The sequence below is a fragment of the Mixophyes fleayi genome, chromosome 8 (genome assembly GCF_038048845.1).
Source record: "Mixophyes fleayi isolate aMixFle1 chromosome 8, aMixFle1.hap1, whole genome shotgun sequence".
NCBI classification, from domain to species: Eukaryota; Metazoa; Chordata; class Amphibia; order Anura; family Limnodynastidae; genus Mixophyes; species Mixophyes fleayi.
Genome location: NC_134409.1, coordinates 82,106,894 through 82,131,522, shown reverse-complemented (window position 1 = coordinate 82,131,522; position 24,629 = coordinate 82,106,894). Strand labels below are relative to the sequence as shown.

At 41.8% G+C, this 24,629-nt stretch overlaps 1 protein-coding gene across 1 annotated transcript; it reads right to left on the bottom strand.

Annotated features, from left to right (window-relative positions):
• Positions 1-23,338: 23,338 nt before the first annotated feature.
• On the bottom strand, positions 23,339-24,067 carry SMIM45 (small integral membrane protein 45). Its single transcript, XM_075184090.1, has one exon. It carries the CDS (start codon positions 23,610-23,612, stop codon positions 23,406-23,408), a length of 207 nt encoding a protein of 68 aa, XP_075040191.1. The 5' UTR covers positions 23,613-24,067; the 3' UTR covers positions 23,339-23,405.
• Between the last annotated feature and the right edge of the window lie 562 nt (positions 24,068-24,629).

Sequence of the window (24,629 nt, the reverse complement as noted above, 5' to 3'; positions counted from 1 at the left end):
CGACAACTCTGAAAATGATTCATCATGATCATGATTAAATCCAAGCAAATGGTTCTTTGGACTTGAAAAGTGGTTATCTAACCTTTTGTATTTTTATATGAAATTTATTTTGGTAATAATTGTGGCAATATTGTTTCTTTATGCTTGTTTAAAGTGTGATTTCTATTGTATACAAAGACTTGTGAAGGCCAGACCTAAATCAGAGAACATTGGGCCCGATTCATCAAGGTACGGAAATGCATCCGTATGCGGATAATACGGTAGTCGTCTCTGCGCATGCGTGAAAACGGGAGTTGGGCAGCGTAAAACACCACATACGCTGCTCAAACAGCGTATCCGGCGAGCAGATCCGGCACTCAAAGGCAACTCAAACGCAAACTCCATCGGAAATACATTTGAGATGGTGGCTGACCACTTGAGAAGAAAGGGGTGGGAATGGGAGGAGAGTGGGCACGGACTGGGTGGAGATGAGAGATCACTTGAGTAAAGTAGGTGTTATGGTTTTTAACTTAACAGTAGGCTTTCCCTCTGTGCGTTTATGGGAAACTGACGTCACTCATGTCTCAAATCCTTGCTATAAGTTAAGGAAGCTCAGGGTCATGTTTAAGTCCAAAACAGTTAGCCAAAACAACTATTAAACTGCTAGAAATGCGTCCGGCGCGTTTAAAATGCACAACTAAATATGCACAACATACATATATATCAATACTGACATTTTTAGGTATTTTCATTTAAAAAAAAAATTAAATATATATAGAAATTACAAATGCTCCATCAGTACGATTGTGTAAACAAAGTCTCTTTTCCTTTCAGACACCTTTATAATAAATGCCACTGTCAAGTGTAAGATGTTTGATTATATTTTGGACCTTTGGGTTCAATCCGTAACTGCCGGAATTAGGTAGCTTAATATAGCACACTCTGCTGCTTGCTGGGTCTTCAGTAAAGATGCCTGGCTTTTATAAGCCAGTACACTACATTTCCCCATACATTCTGTCTGCCGGAATGGAGTGCAGACTGCATTTCAATCTCAGAATGGAGTGCAGAGTGCATTCCTCATCCATTCTGGCTGCCGGAATGGAGTGCAGAGTGCATTTAACTCCCGGAATGGAGTGCAGAGTGCATTCCTCATCCATTCCGGCTGCCGGAATGGAGTGCAGAGTGCATTCCCCATCCATTCTTGCTGCTGGAATGGAGTGCAGAGTGCATTTCACTCCCGGAATGTAGTGCAGAGTGCATTTCCCATCCATTCTGGCTGCTGGAATGGAGTGCAGACTGCATTTCACTCCCAGAATGGAGTGCAGAGTGCATTCCTCATGCATTCCGGCTGCCGGAATGGAGTGCAGAGTGAATTCCCCATCCATTCCGGCTGCCGGAATGGAGTGCAGAGTGCATTCCCCATCCATTCCGGCTGCCAGAATGGAGTGCAGAGTGCATTCCCCATCCATTCCGGCTGCCGGAATGTATGGCAAAGGTACGTGCTAAAACATTCTCGTATCTTGAATAAGGCCTTTCTCACTTTTACATGGAGTTCTACCAAAGTATATGTATTGGAAACTTTTGCCTAAACCACTAAATCTGTCATTTATACTCAAAGTAAAATGGGTCTTGTATCTACACATCTTTCCTATTGTATGTAAACCAAATTGCTAAAAAACGCTACTCAGATTTATACTGCTACATTGTCACTTTGATCGGCAGAAGTGGTAGAAAATAGAGCTAGCTAACTTTTACAAAAGAGACACTTTAGATCTTAATACACAGATATGAATTAGAAAATTAGTTATTACACACGCACAAGTGTGTTGGGGAGGAATTGAACTCAGGTTTAGAGTGTGCAAAGGTGCATTCTCTAACCGCTACACCAATTATTAAGTAATCTCAAAATGATGTCAATTGCGTAGAATGAAATATACACCAGCAACCTTAGCTAGGGCCAAGTTTGGGGATTTATGGGTAGGGATAATGGCAATCATTTCGATAAATGATTAGAGATGACATTCCTTGGGATATGCACTGTGTAACGTAGAAAACAAAAAATTACACAGGTATTTTAAATGTGGGTAAAACATTTAATTTACCATTTAGGACACTTTCCAGTCAAAGGGTTTTGGGGCTCATTTTGGAAATTACACCACTCTCATTAGTGGATGAATCCTAAAAGTGTTTGCAATAAACTTATTGGGTTCAGCTGCTTCTCTGTTTTGTTCCTGTATACTGTTTCATTTTGCAGTTATTATTATCAACATGAGGGATAACGTGCTATCAAGTAGATCACCCTACACATACACACACACACACAAAAATGACTGTTTTTCAAAACTTGCAGAGCTGTAAATACTAAAATAGAATGCGATTCTTAGGCCGAATTATGAGCATTCGCGTATTTAACTTGACTTTTAATCTTTGTGTGGAAACTTAATGAAGGCTCTTATACCACTTTGTACTAAAGGTTGACTAGTGGGCTCGAACTTCAGACCTTAGTATTGATGGGTGGAATACCTAACCACCACACTATCGTCTACACCAAATAGTAAATATATTCTCTGGAATACCTTTCAAATGTACACTCATTAAACCATGATATTTGAACAACACAAACAGCTAAGCTCATTTGTCAAATATATGAGTAATCGTTAGAAAATACACTTACCATACATTGAATACACTTTGCTAACATGCCAGACCGCTTTTCTAAACAAACACACTCAGTCACTTGGAACGCACCTGTGTGCTCGTAATGACGTCCGGCGTACTCACCGGCATATAATTCTCTAATCACAGTGGTAGTTAAAAACGCCTTTCTCGAAATTCAGTGTTGTTGGGAGTTTCAGTGGTCTGGGTGAGTAGCCTGCAGATGGTCAAATGCTGTTTCAAGCCGTTTACTGCTGTACCTGTGTCATCCTTCAGTATATTTAATTACTTATCAAAGCATTGCTAGGTGTTGGAGAGATAGTAAGACCTTCCATATTATATGTTTTAGGTAGAGATGCTCACTGACCCCCGTGTTTTGGTTTTGGATCTGGATTACCGTCGTGTTTTGGTTTTGTTTGGTTTTGTTTTGCTATTTTGTTCAAAAATCAATGTTTTTGGTCATAAAAGAAACAAATTTAGTGCTCCACCTGTTTCTTGGATAAGTAATGTAGTTGTAAAGCTAATAAATTATCCAAAAACAGTTTAATTTCTGGTAGGCCTTCATTAATTCTACACACAAACTATATTGTCTTCCTCTCCATCTATGCATATTGGCAATGCAGCCATCGTCTTTGGATGTATATTACACCCTACACTTATAGTTAAATATGTAAAGAAATTGACAAAGGCAGTTTGGTTTCTGTGTCTCTAGGCCCCCCTCCACTTGTAGACAATACCCAAAAATTCAGCCGTTACAGACTGTACAATATTAAGAGAAATCGACAAAGTCGGTTTGGTTTCTTTCTCTATAAGCCCCCCTCCACTTGTAGAAAATACCAAAAAATTCAGCCGTTATAGACCGTACAATATTAAGAGAAATCGACAAAGTCGGTTTGGGGTCACTCTGTGTATGACACCCTACCCTTAAGGATAAATTGCCCAAACAACAGCCTTTCAAGATGGTACGTGATATGGAAATGCCCCAAGTCCCTTTCCTCTTTGGGGGTAGATTGCACCCTACACTTAAATAGAAAGTTTTAAAAAGATGTTGTCGTCATCATCTTCAGCTTCATCCTCACCCTCATCAGTGTGTACGTCATCATCACAGACTATCAATTCATCGCCGCTTGAATCCGCCATTAGAGAACAGACAGTGCTTGGATGTCTTGGATGGTGAAGGCCTTCCTCGTGGAAGATGTAGTTCATTTTTATAAACATAATTTTATCAACATTTTGGGAAGTAACCTTCTACGGCGATCACTGACTAAGTTTCCTGCTGTGCTGAACACTCGTTCAAAGTACACACTGGAGGGTGGGCAGCTTAAGTATTGCAAAGCAAGTTTGTACATGGGTTTCCAAATTGCCTGTTTTTCTTCCCAGTAAGGAAAGGGACTGTCTGACATTTCCATATCAATTACCTCTTGAAGATAATCCTCCACCATCCTTTGCATGTTAATACTCATATTGGATGGAGTTATGGGCAAGGTCGCACATTATTTTGAAAAATCCTTCAAACCAGCCCAGATGTTAAACTGTTCTGGTCTGCCCTCTGCGTCTTCCCTGCTTCTTTTTTGAAAATTCTATTTTTTACGAGCAGCAGCTGCTTGAGAAACTGAAGGAGGACACGTCGTCAAGCCAAGGGCCAGTTCAGCAGACAACTTGCTGAGCAAAAGTTCACATCTCATTAATTTTGAAGCAAAGACTCAATGTAGGTCTTAAACCTTGGATCAAGCACAGTGGCCAAAACATACTGATTCGAGTTCAAGATCTTAATAACTTGAGGATCATTGTGAAGTGAATTAAGTACTTGATCGACAAGGCCAACATACTATGCGGAATTGCTTGCTTTCATTTCCTCCTTCAGTTTCTCAAGCTGCTTTTCCAATAGTCTAATTAAAGGAATGACTTGGCTCAAACTAGCAGAATCTGCACTCACTTCACACGTCACAACTTCAAATGGTTTCAGCACATTGCACAGCACTGAAAGTATTCCCCACTGTGCAAGAGTGAAATACATCGCCCCTCCTTTCCCAATGTCATGGCTTGGGAAATACGCTTGGATGGCTTTGCGCTATTCCTCCATCCTCTGAAGCATGTACAGGGTGGAATTCCACCTAGTTACCACCTTGCTTAAGTTGGTGGCAGGGCAAGTTAAACTGTTCTTGGAGCTGCTGCAATCTCCTACATGCTGTTGCAGAATGCCTGAAATGGCCTGAAATTTTACGGGCCACCGAAAGCATCTCCTGAACCTCATGGATATTTCGTAGGAAGCTCTGCACCACCAAGTTGATGGTGTGAGCAAAACAGGGAATGTGATGGAAATATTTTTATTGATTGATCTTGCAACACATTATTACAAAACTCTACAAGGGTGGCACCTTCTTCTCTTAAAATATCAGGTTTAAACTCAAAGGCCAAAGAAAGGGGGGCTATTTGCTCACAGGAAAGTCCATCAAACTAAATATAGATATACAAAAAGATAAAACACATAAAACAAAAGGGTGCCACCACTAAACCAAAACTAATTTCCAAACTAATTTTACTAGACTGTGCAACTACCTCTGGAACAGGAACGGGCACCGCCTTAGGAACTACTGCGGAGGACCTACCCCCTTGCTCTTTTTCCACCCTTATGGCTGCTTGAACCATATACTCGTCTGGTATCTCTGTGTTGTGGGAAGCATATGGACACTTGCTAAATGGGTGCCCAATTGTTCCACAAAGGTTGCATCTAATTTGTCCACATGAACGGGACTCATACCCAGTGTCCCCGCAATGCCCACACTTTTGGTGCGGACAGTTGGCGCTGAGGTGGCGGAAGTCCCCACAGCGATGGCACATCCTCGGCTGACCTGGATAGAAACATTGAATCCTGTCTCTACCGAGGAAGGCGGCCGATGGTATGTGTGTCAGGCCAGCCTCCGTGCATCGCAGATCGACCGTGGCAGACCACCCACCACCCCAGACGCCATAGCTTGGGTCCGGTACTTTTACCAGCAGGGACACTAGACCCGCATTACGTTTTAACCAGAAGGCCAAGTCGGCCACAGGGATCGACTCATTCCGGATTCCTGGGGTGGATGCAAGAAAAGAGATCCGCGGGCACAAACCCAAAGGAGTCTAGAAACGCCTTCAAGAAGTCAGCTCTGTTCGGGGGATTGTCACCAATGAATTTAAGCTACACAACATTCCTACGCTTAGGGGGTTGACCTCTAGGAGGCGGACCCCCCGGAGGCGGGCCCACCAACCTCTGGCCTGTACCAGACACAATGCTTGCATAGGAGGATGTACCCGGGACAGATTTTTTCAGCAGAGCCCTGTACCCCAGGGTTTAAATGCACCGAACCGCCCTGGGCATCACCTATATTACCAACGGGCCCAGCATTGGATAAAACAGGACTATCTCTTAGCACCTCAGCCTGATTACCCATTATAGACCCACTAAGACCCTTCCCCCATTGATTCCACCTTAGCCCCGGAACCAGGCTGCCTATCCCAAACACCAGGATTACCAGCCAACTCCACATTTCTCCTAGTTACTTCGTCTATTAAGACGGCTGCTTTTTTCACCCTTTCGGTTATCTGCAAGAGCCCGTATATGGAGTCAATGATTCTAACATGGCCCTGACTTAGGGACCTTCCAACATCAATTGAACTACCTGCACACACCACTGATTCAGAACTCATGTTGAGCCCGTATGAGCTTACATACGGGGAGCATACAGGACCAGGTACTAAGCTGCTAGGGGTGGCTGCCTCTGATACCTGCATAAAAGTAACATTACCAGCCTTTGATGGAAATGGTGCAGTGTTCACATTATACTTGCGTATATCACAAGACAACATAATACTTTCAGCTTGTTTTGGTAAAATGCTTATCACCGGGACTAGCCCAGTCTTTGGATCAGTTCCATATTTATCCCCACTACCTGTTTAAAGAAAAGGGGAGCCAATGGGATCAGATGCCACTGCCTGCCTCAGGAGACCCGCACCGGAACCATTGGCCAAAACCGGAAGTGACGCTGTTAGACTGGTCTGTGGGAAGGTTTGCCGGCAAGCGCTCAGAGCTGTCAATGTTAGCAGAAACCTCCATTCCCGAACAGGTCACTTGCTCAATCTCCTGTAGCTTTATCGTAAGTAGCTGCATCGATTCTTCCTTATCTAGGAGCATAGCATTCAACTCCTCAATTTCTAGGCGCATAATAGCGCGTTCTGTACTAAATGCATGGTTACTTTTCCTCTTTAATGCCGCGATTTGTCTTTTCAATTTAGGTATTTCCAAAGAGAGCCGCTCCAGCCGTGCCTTTATGGCAGGTTCCTCCGTCTCCCCTTCATCAGAGTCAGGTAAGCCGACTTCTCCTGGGTCAACATCCGCCTCTCCTATACCAGCCACCGCACCGCTAACCACAGAAACTACTGCCTCCATTTGGGCCTTCTCATCCATTTTAACGGCCGCCACACTGTCTTCTATGGTCATACTTTCTTTGTTGGCCCCCGGTTGTGTCTCCACTAGGGACTCACCCATATCTGCTGGGGGTGCCTTGTTTGGTATCAACGGCACACATGCCACATTTGCCTTCAGTTGTACCGTCACTGAGGCTAAGTTCACATCTCCCAGCACGAGTCTAGTCGGGGCTTCTCTGTTGCTCTTTACAGGTGCCCCGGAGCCATCCTCCCCCAGTTGTTTCATCACTGGGGCAGGTAAGTCCTCGTTCAGTTCGGCCTTGGCTGAAGCTACCATGTTAAGGTGCACAGGTACTTTTGACCCACTGTCCTCCAGTTGATTTACTGGGGACACAGTGCATAGCGGAATTTTTGGCACAGCCTGGCCGCATGGGATCCCTGCATTCGGCTTCATGCAGGGAAATCCTGCCTGGGGATCTGCTTGTTTCATAAGGCTAGGGCATTCCACACTCCCAGCCAAGTTGGTAGTAGGCTGCACATGCGCAATTGAAGGAAGAAGAGGAACGAAGATGACCAGTAGGAGATCCCGAGACAGCGTGTCCCGAAGAGGGGGGTAAGTGTGATTTTTTTTTAGCACAGAAACAGCAGTTTTTCGGAACTGCTGTTTCTGTGATCCGTTTTTAATAAATCTGAGAAATAGTTCAATCCTTATCCATCAGGATTGATAACTGTTGGCTAGAGGCATACATGCTCAAAGAGCAGCCACCTTTATTCATTCCATAAAAAAAACATTAGGGAAGGTATTGCCATTCTAACAATGTGATATCCTACGCATTTCATGCATATTACACAACACTCTACAATATTCCTGGGGCATTCTCATCCTCTGAAATTGCACACCAGAAAGAGGAGACTGCAGAATATCTGCACAGTTGTAATTTTCCCAAAATCTCTGCAGAATCCAGCCATACCCTTCATGAGCCACAACTGGAGGTGGCTAATTTGTCTACCCCTTCTGGAAAGAGTCCAGGTCCAGATGGCTTCTCCATCTCATATTATAAATCATTTGGCTTTAAATCGAACGTTCTTCTTCTGCAAGCCCTTAACAAGATTTAGGCTGATGTGGGCTTCTCCCAACAGTCATTGGAAACTGATGTCACAATCATTCTAAAAGAAGGGAAGGACCCCTTCCAGTGCTCTATCTACAAACTAATCTCCCTGCTGAATGTTTTTAGCTTTCTCTTTTCTTTAAATATTATCAGGCGATAATGCTCACTAGAGTAGTTGAATGGACACAGGTTTGTACCTCGAATCAATGGGCGGTGCTTGAGGGTCATGAGTTGGGCATCACTTCTCCTATTTTTCCATGGCTTACTAAGCTCCCTCGAACATCTCATCCCACGATTGGCACTATTTTGCATTGCTGGACAAAGTTACGGAGATTAGAGCGTGTCTCCTCTCTCCGGTATCCCTTAATGCACCTCTCACAGAATCCTGAACACCCCTCCCCCTTCCCGGAATGCCCCCCAGCATATATGGTCTCTGGTCAGATTTGGAGGTGCCCAGGGTTGGTAAGCTGTTGGAAGGTGGGAGGATCCGTACTTTCTCTGCTCTGCAAAAACTGTTTATTTTGTTGGCAGTTGATTTCTGGCTGTACTTGCAGACTAGACATTTTTCCTTGATAAAAATAATCTACCTACAATTAGTAGGGCCTTAACATCTTTTGAGTGTTGTGCCGGGACTCCCAGGGCAATAATCACATTGGGCCTGATTCATTAAGGCAAGCAAAGCAAAAAAAATAGTTAATTTGCTCCTAAACAAACCATGTTACATTGCGAGGGTAGCAAATTAGTTTATTATTTTGCATGTAAGGAAAATATTGGCTGTTTTTTCATGTAGCCCACAGATACTTGATATCTTTATTTTTACATTAAAATTTAAAGTTGTTCTAGGACATGTCCTACCCCAACTATAAATCTATCTCCTCATTTTAAATGTACCTCCCCTCCAATGCAACTTGGTTTTGCCAAGGTGCAAAGTTACTCCTTTTTTTGCTTTTCTTTCCTTAATGAATCGGGCCCATTACCTATTATTTATGTACTTCTGATGGAAAATATCCATGACTCCCATCTGAGATATATCAAATTGTGGAATTGAGACTTAGCCAGGTCTGATTTTATGGCAATTTGGATTAAGATCTTTCAAAATTCTCAGGTGAATTCCTGCAGCTTTTCGCTTCTGGAGACCCAGTTCAAAATACTTTCTAGGTGGTACAGATGCCCATCTCAGTTATCTAAAATGTACCCTGGGGTCTCGAGTAAGTGCTGGTGATGTGGATCTGGTGGAATTGTCCTAGACTTTCCCCTTTTTGGTTCAAAGTTAAAAAACTCTCTGCAAACATCTTGGCTGCCCTGTTTCTTCTGGCCCAGGTTTCTGATTGCTTAACCTCACGAGTATACCAATATCTCAATAAAAGAAATTGCTCCTTAGACATCTGAAATATGCAGCCAAAGCTTGATACCTGTTCACTGGAGGTCCCCTTGTCCGATTTCTCTAAGGGAGTGGATAGTAAGAATTGACTTTTAAATGGCCATGGATGATCTCTCCTTGTCCAGTATCAATCACTTCACAGAATACGTCTCAATATAGGCTAAGTGGGTTGGAGTTTAAATATTCCCAAAAGTTCAGTTCCCTATTTGAGTTGTGAGACCAAAAGAAAAAGGAAAACTATTTGGTCTCTGTGGTATGTCTGGAAGGGTTGCTTGTTAGCGACTCATCTCTGTTTGAGTGGTTTATCATTACTATAGCGTATGTACTCACTTATACCATATATGTTGAGTTGGTTCAACACTACACCGAGGATCATCATCATCATCACCATTTATTTATATAGCGCCACTAATTCCGCAGCGCTGTACAGAGAACTCACTCACATCAGTCCCTGCCCCATTGGGGCTTACAGTCTAAATTCCCTAACACACAAACACAGACAGACTAGGGTCACTTTTGTTAGCAGCCAATTAACCTACCAGTATGTTTTTGGAGTGTGGGAGGAAACCGGAGCACCCGGAGGAAACCCACGCAAACACAGGGAGATCATACAAACTCCACACAGATAAGGCCATAGTCGGGAATTGAACCCTTTACTTTCAATTTCCCACCTCTCCCCACCCATTATGAAGTATGTACACACATTTGAAGACTGCGCTGTGTAAGGATCTTATGATGGTTCTGATCTTATTCTTATGGCGATTGGGATGCCTGTATACTGTGTTATGTCTTGGACCTTCTCTTCAATAAAAACAGATTATACAAAAAAATACATTTTACCTCCTCTTCACATTAAGTTGGGCCTAATGCAGAATTTTGTGTAAGCTCTGGATAAAGAAGGCCAGGCTTTCAGTTATCTGAAGGAAACATTTCCGAAATTAAGAGCAGCAAAGCTAAAATAAAGCATATTTCCCCCTTATTTGGGGAGTAAGGAAACTGTTTACAGATGAAATATTTACCACTAAATTGATGGACATTTAGCCTGATGCTTAGTCGTCTATTCACTTTTTACATTCCCATCTAGATTTTTTCCCTGACACCCTGGGTAGTGTCGCATCGCAACCTAGGATGCTGGCGTCTTGCAATGATGGGGAACTACTGTTGGTTCCTGTGACAGCATGGACCTCCTATGTCACCCTGTCGGTGTGTTGCTAGGGACCGGTTTGGCTTGCCTTGCCACCGCCCCCTATCTCTCTCCCAAATGCGTCTTCTAACAGTAGTAGGAGGGGCTTGCTGCTGCCACCACTAGGCTCCTTCACTGGCACCTAGGATTGCTTCCTTCTGGGTAATTCTAGCTGCTAGTGTACCCCCTTGCTGGGTACCTGGGCTGCTATCCCTGACATCTTGCCTTCAGATCAGGGTTGCTGTGGAAGGTTCCCCCTGTACTATCACACTGGCCAGAACTGCAGGGTAGCGGGCAAAGCATTGGTACTGGATGCTGGGTTCCAACCTCAGAACAGCCGGATAATGGATTACATTGGTCTACTCTGTAGGTCACAGGAATTGCTGCAGGTAAGTAGGTGTCAAAGCAGGATCTTGAAGCAGTAATGTTTTATTAGCTCAAGTTGTCCTTATAAGAACAGTTATACTGCCAGTTAGTGGTACTAGCAATCTCCAGAAGTTATGGTCAAACAGGGCTCTTTTTATAGTTTTTACACAGCCTGGCAGCGGATAAACCAGACCCATTTTCTGACCAGGCACCAAAATATCTGAAATATTTAATTCAAACATTAACATCTGGATGGAAGATGCTCTAAAGTTGGATTTTAAATGCAATTAATACTTAACAAAATGTACACTAATTTGTGATTTCCTGCATCCTGTCTTAAAGACACAGGAAACTGCAAGTCTAATTACCCCCTCCTCTGCTTTCAGGCTAAACAGACGTGTTGGTCACTGAAATGAAAATGTCTAATTAACATGAGATTTTATGCCTGCATACAGTTGTAGAAAAATATTTCCTCCACATATGCCTATTGCATAAGAAATCAGTACATTTCTAATACACAAATATAACACAGTATCAAAATCAGTACATTTGCATTGATATAAATTCTCACACTGTACTATTAATTTAAATTTATACAATAAGTTATTTATAAGCGATCCAGTACACAGTTCCTTTTTAGAGACTAATGAGAAACTGTACAGATGGAAAGTGTCAGCATCCTCTTTCCCTAAGCAAATTGACTTTTTTATCTTTTATTAACAATTAACGGCTAAGTTGGATTATTATGAGTTTCTGAAGTTTTCAAGCGTTTCTGTAGTTTTATTAGTATTTTATAATTTAATATGATGAGAATATTTAAATTCTATACAGAATAATTGAAATTTTCACTTATCTTACTTTTTCAGATATAGCTATTACTGCTTTTGTTATTTGTATGTTTCTAATAAATGTGACATTATAAAGGAAAGCTGAGTTTTCCACTGAATTCAGTATCACTAAATTAGGCAAAAACACTTATTTACATACCAGATGCAGAGAATATTTTAAAATTTGGTGAGTAGTGTAATAAAGACATTAATGATAAAACATTAAAAAAAATGTTTTTTTTTCCCCCTTTGAGATAAATCTGTTAGGATATATTTACTGTCTACTGAACATTAAAATAATTTTTTATAGTTGCTCCTGATTGTAAACACATGTTAGAGCATGCATAGCAGACTGTCATCACTAGTGATCAGGAATTAGACTAGCCCTGTAGCTGTAGCAAGAGATACAGCAGCATAACTTTGCGATGCCCAGAGCTTGATGCAGACAAGGCCTTGTGTGCTTGAGTTTGGCACGTCCTCACTGTGAAGTGATCATGGCACATCTCCCTTTCCCTGCCCTGTTCACTCACCGAAAATGGAGACTCCTTTTCGCTCAAAGATGGAGTGGACATCGCTGCGTTTACTGGCGTATGGGCATGCGCAAAGTGATTTTGCGTATCATGCGCTCAAAATCAGCAGATATGGGCCTTGATAAATCAGGCCCAAGGTTAATATGTGACTTTTTTTTTTTTTTTGTACAATAGAAGCAATGTTTTTATTGATAAGCAATTTGACATATTTTTCTGTATAATTCTTTGGCTATTTCAGCCAGGATATTTTCAAGCTTCTGTCAAAATGAAGAGCCTTTACATGCTTCACATGCAGTTCACAATCCTTACAAAAATGGACAAAACCTAATTTACCTTATGCATTTGCATGTACTTTCTCTGTTTTTTCTCTTGGTGACAAGCCATATGTACAATTTGTAACATCATCCTTGGCTTCAGTGTTTTCTGGATTTTATGCCTTAATCTTATAAATTGAACTAAAGATCCCACCTCCACAGCCATTGTGACAATATTCCATATCAAACCGGGTAAAAGTTTCACTGATTTAACAAACAAAACAAAACAAAAAAAACAATTCAAGATTTAGTTTGATGTTTTGAAGTCCAGCTGTGGAAAAAAATAGTTGCTTTTTTTGCACTGTGTATATTTAGAAAGAAGTTGAAGTATTTAATAAAATAATGTGGACTTGTGGACCCCTGCTTCTGGTAGTTCCAGTGCGTGTACTTTCAAATTGAGTACAGAATGGTCATGCAAGCATGCAAGGTAAGTGTAGTACACTCTCAGGAGAAGTGGTCTAGAAATGGTGTGTACCTTCCTTCCTCAAATGAGTAACCCCTCCGCTAAAAAAGTGCCCTACATAGCGGCACTGTACTATTCAGCAGCAGCGGCGCTGTCAAAGAAGCGTCCACGGGCGAATGCGCGGCAGCTCTCTCGCTTTTTTTTTTTTTGGGGTGGAGGGGAAACCCCCCCTTAAAAATCCTCCGTGCGCTTAACACTAAAGGAGGTGGACAATGAGTGTTGTATCCCCTTGCGAAAGCAATGAGCACCAGTGTCAGGGAATACATGGGAATTCTACATAGATTCTGCACTGTCAGTATAATGTAAGGTAGGTATTTACCAGGAAACCCTGTAAGCAGGTATGGGCTTCCCTGCTATCCATATATAGGTCACGGCACTCTGTATACGTAGTATGGATGATTGCATGACCAGGAGTATAGCTGATGACAGCCGGGTGGGTGCCAGGTTGATTGTGGATAGCGTTTTTTACAGAATTTTTTGTGATCTATAATATTGACATATTTGTATGGATATTATACAGTACATCCGGAAAGTATTCACAACGCTTCACTTTTTCCACATTTTGTTATGTTACAGCCTTATTCCAAAATGGAATAAATTCCTTTTTTCCCTCAAATTCTACACACAATACCCCATAATGACAATGTGAAAAAAGTTTTTGGGAGATTTTTGCAAATCTCTAAAAAAAAATAAATAAATAAGAAATCACATGTACATAAGTATTCACAGCCTTTGCCATGAAACTCAAAATTGAGGTCAAGAGTATCCTGTTTCCACTGATCCTCTTTGAGATGTTCCTACAGCTTAATTGGAGTCTACCTGTGGCAAATTCAGTTGATTGAACATGATTTGCAAAGGCACACACCTGTCTTTATAAGGACCCACACTTGACAGTGCATGTCAGAGCACAAGCCAAGCATGAAATCAAAGGAATTGTCTGTAGACCACCGAGACAGGATTGCCTTGAGGCACAAATCTGGGGAAGGGTACAGAAAAATATCTGCTTCTTTGAAGGTCCCAATAAGCACAATGGCCTCCATCATTCGTAAATGGAAGAAGTTCGGAACCACCAGGACTCTTCCTAGAGCTGGCCGGCCGTCTAAACTGAGCGATCGGGGGAGAAGGGCTCTAGTCAGAAAGGTGATCAAGAACCCGATGGTCACTCTGTCAGAGCTACAGCAGTGGAGAGAAAAGAACCTTCCAGAAGGACAACCATCTCTGCAGCAATCCACCAATCAGGCCTGTATGGTAGAGTGGCCAGACGGAAGCCACTCCTTAGTAAAAAGCACATGGCAGGCCACCTGACATTTCCCAAAATGCACCTGAAGGACTCTCAGACCATGAGAAACAAAATTCTCTGGTCTTATGAGACAAAGATTGAACTCTTTGGCGTGAATGCCAGGCGTCATGTTTGTAGGAAACCAGGCACCGCTCATCACCAGGTCAATACCATCTCTACAGTGAAGCATGGTGGTGGCAGCATCATGCTGTGGGGATGCTTTTCAGCAGCAGGAACTGGGAGACTAGTCAGGATAGAGATAAAGATGAATGCAGCAATGCACAGAGACATCCTGGATGAAAACCTGCTCCAGTGCGCTCTTCATCTCAGACTGTGGCGACGGTTCATCTTTCAGCAGGACAACGACCCTAAGCACACAGCCAAGATATCAAAGGAGTGGTTTCAGGAAAACTCTGTGAATGTCCTTGAGTGGCCCAGCCAGAGCCCAGACTTGAATTCGATTGAACATCTCTGAAGAGATTTGAAAATGGCTGTGCACCAATGCTTCCCATCCAACCTGAGCTTGAGAGGTGCTGCAAAGAGGAATGGACGAAACTGCCCAAAGATAGGTGTGCCAAGCTTGTGGCATCATATTCAAAAAGACTTGAGGCTGTAATTGCTGCTAAAGGTGCATCAGCAAAGTACTGAGCAAAGGCTGTGAATACTTATGTACATGTGATTTTTTATTTTTAATAAATTTGCAAAAATCTCAAAAAAACTTTTTTCACGTTGTCATTATTGTGTCTAGAATTTTGAGGGGAAAAAAAGAATTTATTCCATTTTGGAATAAGGTTTTAACATAACAAAATGTGGCAAAAGTGAAGCGCTGTGAATGCTTTCCGGATGCACTGTATATCAATTTTTTTTTTCTGATGTTGTCTCAGAGAGGTACAAGAAATAAATCATAGCCTATCTGGCTTTAATACATTCGGTATTGTTTAAGGACCTAATGTCCAACTCGCAAACAAAAAGTAGATGTCCCTTCTAACCTCTTACTGCCCCTCTTTCTGTCATACGTTTAATTCTCTATCTTACTCTCATCTATAGACTTATCATGCTTTGCTCCTCTCTCCCTTCAGTCCTTTTCCTCCAGCCTTCTGCTTCCTTTGTGTAACCTTCCTCCTTCCTCGCTCTGATTCACTGCCCCCTCCCACATCTTCTCCTATCACCCCTTCTCCCTTTAGTCCACCACACATTTTTCTGCTTCTTTCTGTTCCTACTAATCCTCGAAATCTATTCCCTCTCATAACTCCTCCTCTCACCTGCCTCTGCCTACACCATATATGCTCTCCACAGATCAGACACTTCTCTACCACCATTGTTCCCCTTCCCTCTGCCCATTGAAGAGTCCCTCCTAGTTCTGTTTCTCGTCCCATTCCAACCTTCTCTCCCTGTCACTAAAGATTCTTACTGTTCTTGCAGTCCAGTAACAACTTCATCCACATCTCTCCTCTTCCTCTCTACTTATATCCTGTGGTCTCTGTAATGCCAGGCCAGTATGTAACACATTGACTACCATCTATGATCACTTTATTACTAGCTCCTTCAACCTGCTCGCAACCTGTCTATCCCCTGACGACACCACATCTCCCACTGCTCTCTCCTTCAGCATCTTGTCCTTCTCCCACACACCCAGACTTGGGGGCCTGCAAAGTGGTGGCGTTGGATTCCTCCTTTCTCCCCCCTGCTCTTTCTGTGTTTTTCCTCCTGAACCTTCCCTCTCTTTCTCCTTCATCAAGGTACACTCCACGCACCTCTTCCACCCAGCCCACCTTTGTGAGGGCATTATAAGAACATCCTCCTGGTTCCGACTCTCAATTGATCACTTTGCCACCTGGCTCCTTCACTTTCTCTCCACTGATATTCTCTCCCTCATCTTGTGGGTCTTTAATATCCCTATAGACAATCCCTCAGACCCTGCTGCTTCCATTCTTCACTTCCTCTCCTCCCTCGGTCGCTCTCAATCGACCTCCTCTCCCTCCCACCGCAGCTACTCCTTTGATCTGATCTTTTCCCAGCTCTGTACAATTAACATTTCCCAATCTCTGTAAACTATCTCCGCTCTTTTAGCATTTTAGCATCAGCTCACCACTCTCACCTTCACCACCCCCTAAAGTTTCTCTCACCAGTTGTAGCCTGAACAATATTGATCCTACAAAGTACTTCTCTTCCTTATCCCACTCCTATCCCATTCACATTTCTTCCCCTGATTAGGCCATCTCCTTCTATAATCATACCCTTACAAACAGCACTTGACTCTGTCTCCCAGTTCGTCGTCAGTCCCCACCTCAACATTAGCATTCTAAACTTACCCTCTATCTTCAAAAATGCTCCTGTGGTGCGGAACAGCACTGGAGGGGGTCACGCACTCATGCTGACTTCCTTAACTTTAAGTTCATCCTCTTGTCTCACAGTTCTGCTTTATCACTGTCTAAAAGCTCTCATTTCTTCCAAATCCTCTTACTTCCATTTCCTGTTTGCCACCTCAAACTCCCACCTGTCTCCTCCTTGCTATCACTTCACCTCAAAAATTGAGTCCATAGGTCATGATACTTTCTCCCAACATTCCCTTCTCTTTTCGCCCACTCCCCCCCCCCCAATCTAGCCACCTTGGCTCCCCTCTCACCCAACTCTGTGTATGCTAGCCCACCTATCTTCTCTTCCTTCAATCTCATTTCTGCAGATGAAGTCCTCACACCCGTCCACCAGCCTATTTGACCCCAACACCTATCATCTCCTCCGTTCCCTCTCTTTCGAGATCTGCTCCCACATTATCCACCTCCTCAATCGGTCCCTCTTTTCTGGTACCTTCCCCTCCTCCTTAAAATATGCTGTTGTCTCCCCCATGCCCCCAAAATGTTCCTTGATCGTTCTCATTATCGTCATATCTCCTTTTGTCACCAAACTTCTCAAACAGGTTGTTTACAAAAGTATCACCTCCTTTCTTTCATCTCACTCCCTCCTTGACCCACTCCAATTCAAATTCCACTCCCTCCATTACATAAAAACCGACATTGTCAAGGTTGCTTATGGCCTTCTCTTCACTAAATCTAAAGGACATTTCTCTCTTCTTATCCTTCTCGACTCATCTGCTGCCTTTGATACAGTTGACCACTACCTCCTTTTGAAAACTCTCCAATCTATAAGCCTCTAACACTGTCCTCTCCTGGTTTTCCACTTACCTCACCATCATGCTTCTTTTTAGTCTCTACACCAGACTCCAATTACCTCCCTCTTCCAGGAATCCATCCTTGGCCCTCTGCGTCTTCTCCATCTACACCTCTTCCCTTGATGTCCTTATCACTCATTTGGCCTCCAGTACCCTATATGCTGATTACAACCAAATCTATCTTTCCACTCCTGTCCTCTCGCCTTCCCATTTTTCTTGTGTCTTCTGCTGTCTCATAGCCTTCTTATCTTAGATGTCCCAGTGCTTTCTTAAACTCAGTATTTCCAAGATTTAAATAATCACTTGAATCCCACTCCCTAGAGCTCCCCCTCCTGTCCCCTCTTTCATGCTGTTGATAACACTACTCTCTTTTCTGTTCCTCAAGTCTGCATCTCTATGGGTCATCCTTCATTCCTCCCTCTCCTTCAAACCTCACATTCTTTCTGCTGCTTCCACCTCTGGAATATATCCAAGATTCTGCCCTTTCTCACCATAGAAACCACCAAACTTACTCACTTGTAATCTCATTCCTTGATCACTGTAAACTTCTTCTCTCTGGCCTACCCAACTCGCACCTTGTCCCTTTTAACTTAATGCTGCACTGCAACTTATTTTTCTCTCCTACTGCTCTCTCTCTACTCTCCCTATCTGCCAGTTACTACATTGATTCCCTGTGGCCTACAAAATTAAATGTAAATTCCTTACCCTCACCCACAAAGCTCTCAACCAATGCTCCTCCCATACATTTACAAACTCATCTGTACTCACACTCCTTGCCACCTCCTTTGCTCTGCAAATGATGACCCCCTAACTACAATGCTGATTACCTCTTCCATTCCCACATTCAGGACTTTGTCCGGGCTGTTCCCCACCTATGGAACGGTCTCCCACACACAATCAGGTTAGCCTCTACTCTCCAAAGCTTTGAGCATGTCCTTAATCCTTATTTCTTTATTCAAGTCTATCATCCATCCTCCTATCTACTTTATCTCAGCTATCACCTCCACTCCCTCACTCGGTGCCACCCTATTTGTGTCTTTCCTTTCCCTTTAGGATGTAAAAGTCCCCTGATTTTACAAAAAACAGCACTAGGCAAGCCATCCGGGGTTGGTGGCATTATAGCAGGGGAACGACAGCATGGCGTCGCCCTGCTATAATGACACACAGCCCCAGGCTGTTTAGGACAGGGCTGAATTCTCTAGGGAGTGGGGTCTGCAAAAAAATGTGTGGGCCCCCCCTACTAGGGACACTCAGTCATTTGCTAAAAGCACTAGGGCTCTTTCCACACCCCTGGATCATTTACAGATTAAAACATCAGATGGTGGGAATTTATTATTTGTAATAAAATTATGTGGTTACAATGAGGTGTCTGATTTATTTACATTTCAGTTTTTTTTTCTTTTATTTTTAATAAACTAATGTTATTTTAATGGAGTGTGTTTTATCTAAATTTTATTTTGTGGAACTAGATGGCTTAGTGGTCCCTAGGTGTCAGGGCTTGCTGGCACTTGTGGTTTTCCAGTTGCCAGCATGCCCTGGCTGACAAGGGTAAGCATGTGCTTGTTTTTACGCCGGACACACAGGCTGCTACAGGAGCTGACAGGTGCGATCTTACCTGCAGCGTACTGTGTAGTAGAGCAGGGAGGGGTTTTAAAATACATCCATAGTCAACAAGGAATGGACCTTGCGATCCGTTCCTTGTTGACTATGGGTATAAGCAGAGCCTATTTGCGGCCAGGATGCACTTACATGCCATAATGACTCAGGGCCAGACTGTGCAAGCAGACACAGATGCCTCAGAAGTATCAAAGCTGCTAGGTTTAGCATAGCATAGGAATGTTTGGTAGCCAGATCCTTGCAGAGAATCAGCTATCTGTTAGCCTGAGGTTGATTACACAGCAAAGAGAGCCTATGTGCTGAGAGAGAGTCTCCAGCTATTAATGAATTGTGTGCGATTAGAGACGGACAGCTAGCAAGATCAGTCTTGCAGGCAGTCCATGACCCAAAAGCGGATGAGAACTTCATTTTCATCCGGAACACCTTTATTGCTGCATTAAGAAAATAACACTATAGGCCTGGTTCATCAAGGCGTACATTCTGAGCACAACCTGCACGTATTCAGGCTTTGTGTACTCCTGATTTCATCAATGTGTTGAAATCAGGGGCAGGCCAGCTGTGCTCTACTACACAAGATGTTGCAGAATACGTCCAATATCTATGTGGATTATAAATTCGCAAAAGAACACACAGGAAAAAATATTAGTAATTGAAGTCACCTGGTATTAATGTAGGCATTAAAGAAAAAAAGAAAAAAAATAAATTTCATGAAATATACTTATTAAAATGTTGTTAATGTCTACTGAACATAAAATACATTTTTAAAGTTTCTCGTGAATGCATACACATGTTAGAGCATGCATACGAGACTGTCAACACTAGCAATCAGGACTTAGACTTTCCCTTTAGCTGGAAAAAAAAATATGGCAGAAAAAAAAGTAACTTTAAGATGGCCAGAGCTGGATTCAGATGTGGCTGTGTGCACTTGAGTTTGGCATGCCCCTACTGTATTTTAGCATCACTATGCACTATTCAGTAAGGAAAAAGGCCCCTTCCCCACCCAGCTCACTCCCCGAAATCATAGGCTTTAGGAAGTGTCCTATGCGTTCAAAGACGCAGAGGACAGGACAGCACTGGCATATCTCCCGATTCTGGAAATGAGCAGGGTGATTTTGTGTACGATAACCTCAGAATTGGCAGATACGTTCCTTGATGAATCGGGGCACCATATCTCTAATTTCACACGTTCACACCTCCTAACATTAATCTGTATATATATATATCTATATATCAGAGACTGTGTTACCTGTCAGAGATATAGAGACATTCCAAGTATCAGAGTTCTAATGCAAGTTACACCTAAAGATACCCAAGTTAAGTAGCCCGGGATACCAATATATCTACAAGTGCACCAACGTTAACTAGTTAATATTACTAACTATTTAATATTGTCTGGATTATTGTGTTAAATCATTGATTTATATTTTTCCCAATGTGTGTGAGTAAGTGCAGTGTGGAGAGTTGTGGCAACAGTGAATACACGTATGGCAGTCATGTTGTTTGTTTGTCATTACTGTTCACTATACTGTTGCCGTTGATTTTTATCTTCTCCGTTGTCCCACTTACCCAGTCCAGAATCTTCCCCTCTTTAAATCTGCCTTACCCATTTACTTCCCCCAAAATAAACACCTATTTAATTGTTCGTAACCAGTACGTGGTCCCTAGGGTTAGTGTGGTCGGGTACAAGGGGCTTCCAGAGTCAACACCTGGTGGATCCAGTCACAGTCCGCACCCCACCATACTGTGTAAAAACTCGGGTGGAGACACTAAAGTGAAGAGATACATTTCACCACCTTTACTAGACTGTCTCGGCAGGGTTCGTATGCCATATTAAAGGTCTTGAAGCTATTTTCGCAAAACATCCGCCCACCATTTACAACTATGCATTACCATTGTCCTCTGTAAAATGTGACAGCTGGCAATATACCTGTGCACCTGCTGGTTGCTCTGGAAACTGTGACCGTTAGTGAACTCTCCCAGTGCACCTGCTGGGTGGCCTGGAACATCTGATCTGCTGGGTGGTCTGGAAACTTATTTGCAGCCACATACATCAGTGCGTTTTGCCGGGATCTCAATCATGGACTGCTGTTATTTCATTATTCACTTATCCTTGCTTTGTTTACAACAAACATACGAAGAGGCCATCCTCGATGACGTTTGAACCCTTACAGGTCACCCAGAGTTCGCAGTTCAAAGATCACATAAAAAATGAGCCCTGCTCAGACAACGGCATCACAGAAATAAGTCACTCATAATAGTCGTACTTATGCTATTAATATATAGATTAACGGCACAATCAACGTATAACAAAAACAACTGATACGCCGCTTGCATTGGACATGACGTATTCACCACAATACTACTCTTTGAGTCCTATGGAGGTGCAATGTATGAACTGTGGTGTCCTACATTTTTTGGTAGAGGAGATTAACGGACATTTTTCAGACTGCTGTAACAGTGGAAAGGTTTTGTTGCCCGATGTGATTGTTTCACCATATTTAGCAGATCTGTTTATGACAAATAACCTCCAATTACATATTCATTATCTCCATAATACCCTGTTAAAACTCTGCATTTGCCTTTGCATCTTTCAAAGTTAATATTGCTGAATTATCTGGCCACGGACCATACACTTTTAAAATACATGTTGCTGTACATAACTTATTAGGAATATTCAGATACTGCAGTTACTCCTAGCTGTATATCATCAACACTCAACAGGTGAGTGAGTATTGTATGGCTAGAAATCGAAACTGAAACATTACATTACATTTCAGTTCAATCTGAGGCGGTTGTCGACGGGTTTCTCTATTTACTTTATAGGATTGAAAAACTGCCTTTGCACGTGCAAAATATTTAAACTATAGATCATATATAACTTATATAATAGAAAATGTTATTTTATTTAATTTTTTTATTTTATTTTGTTGATTATACTGACGCCACTGTAGCTCGCCAATGCTGTGCCACTACTTCCACTTGAGCTGCTGGTTTCAAACATTCCGTTTCCTGAATTAATGACTTCACTGAAATGATGCGTCAGCTGTGAATTTGGAAAACCTGTTTTCAAGTGGTAGAAGTAGTGCAAGACGGAGAAGCTGCAGTGACATATATATAATTAACAAGCAGAGCTCACACATTATTTAATGGGACACTACCATTGCCCCAATCGAAACTGATGCCAATTTTCATGCAGATTTGTGTTCCAAATTTAGCATCTAAAATGAATAAAATTTACAATGGCTTCTAATATTCAAACTTCATTGGGCACTGCATGTTCAAAATGCTAGTTGTGGCGATTGTAGTCAGTATAATGTTGTATGATATACTTTTTTGTAGTAAAATTTTAGCTTAATAATACTCTGATAACATACAGATGAAGTGTGTTTGTTTCAGACAAACTGCAGAGTATGTGCACACATGTGCCACATGCTGCTCTCTCTCATTCTATTGTTATCTTCACTTTGCTTAACAAGGATTCCATGGAATACAAATGCAAATTAAACAGTTAAGATGTTGCATTGAGTGTGGGTAAGGATTTATATATTATACAGCATAAAAAGTATTGATCATCTGGAAAATCTACCTTATTCTAAAAATACATTAACATATATTTTATAGCATTTTATTAACATTTTCTAATGAAAGAAAAACTACATATTTGTCATAATTGTCATTTGTTAAAGAAATGCTTTTTTATTAACTCTTGGGGCTAGATTTACTAAGCTGCGGGTTTGAAAAAGTGGGGATGTTGCCTCTAGCAACCAATCAGATTCTAGCTTTCATTTATTTAGTGCTTTCTACAAAATGAAAGCTAGAATCTGATTGGTTGCTATAGGCAACATCCCCACTTTTTCAAACCCGCAGCTTAGTAAATCTAGCCCTTGATGATTAAATGATGTTAAAATATAATTCAAGATAGATACACAACACTGAATTATTGAAGCATTTACTATAAAAATGTCAGAGTTGGCTTAATAATGTCACTTTTAAATTTCTCTTACATAAATAAACAAGTTTCTTACATGGGAATATGCTTATCTGGTGTAGATATTTTTGAATAGTCAGACTTGTTTAGTACAAAAAAGGAGAGCCTCATTATTTGGAGTAAATAATTTTCTTGTTTTAGCTAAACATCAGGAAGGCTGTAAGCTAGATTATCTCGTACAAGCAGTGTTTTTCGGATATCTTTCTCCAATAAAGGTCTCTGAGTCCTCCATTTATGTGCTTCCTTTAAGCCTGGCTCAAAGTAATAAATGCAAGCTCCGAAACTCACCAGTACAATGATTGCTAGGAATAGATAACAGGGGACAAACCAATCCAAAAATTGTGACATGGAGAATAATCTTGTTCAGGACTGATGGTTAAAATATATCTATTGCAAATAAAATGGTTATTGCATTAGTTTTTTCTGACATTGTCCTTTTTAAATAGGTATTCTTCTTTCTTCTTGTAGATATATCAGAGCAATACATACAGTACTTGATCTGTAGTGTCAGTGTATTTTATGCAGTCTAACAGATCGATAAAATAACTGGTTCATAAATTGCAAATGTGTCAGTCTACCCAAGGACAAAAAAATTGCTCTTTTTTTTTTGCAATCTTCCTTCAAATTTTAGACACCAGGAGACCCATCATGCTCAATGTTGGATACATCTGGAGGTTAATCCCAAATTCTCCACCATAACAAGCTGCAAATGATACAATGGTTGATACATAGAACTGTGATTTAAAATAAAGCAGGCACAATATAGTTGAATGGCACTATGGCCTTCTTCATCTCTGTTTCTTAATAATTACCTTTCTGCTTAGAGGTCTGACAGTTAACGTCTATCATGCTGCTGAAGAATGAGAAAATTATTGGCTGAAAAGCTTCCAGAAGGTACAAGGCTCAGGGCTTTATGTTGCTATGGAAACTGAAGAGCAGTAGTGCATGGTATTTAGCAAAGAAAGGCTTCTCATTAATTAAATCCACATGAGAATAAAACAAAAGCTCTCAGGGACCTCCGAGGAAACCGCTTTTAGTGACAGAACCTGGAAGCAGTGTCATATTTGTGTTCTGTTACATCAGCGTATCCTATTGTTAACCTGTTTTCTTTTGTTTATTGCTAATTAAAAGGGCCTAATAGTATCCTTTGAGAACTGGTACTATGCAACAGAAACCATTTCTACTCTGCTAAAAGTGACACTATGTAGACATTAGTTATCTTCTGTAAACATCTGGGGCAAGCCATTGTTTTTTTTCCACTATACTGACAGCCAAATCCTTATGACCATTATTTGACTATAAAAAATGATGTAATTACAGTTCCAACACAGGCCAGTGCTTCCCAGCCAGTGTTAAGCCATGTTT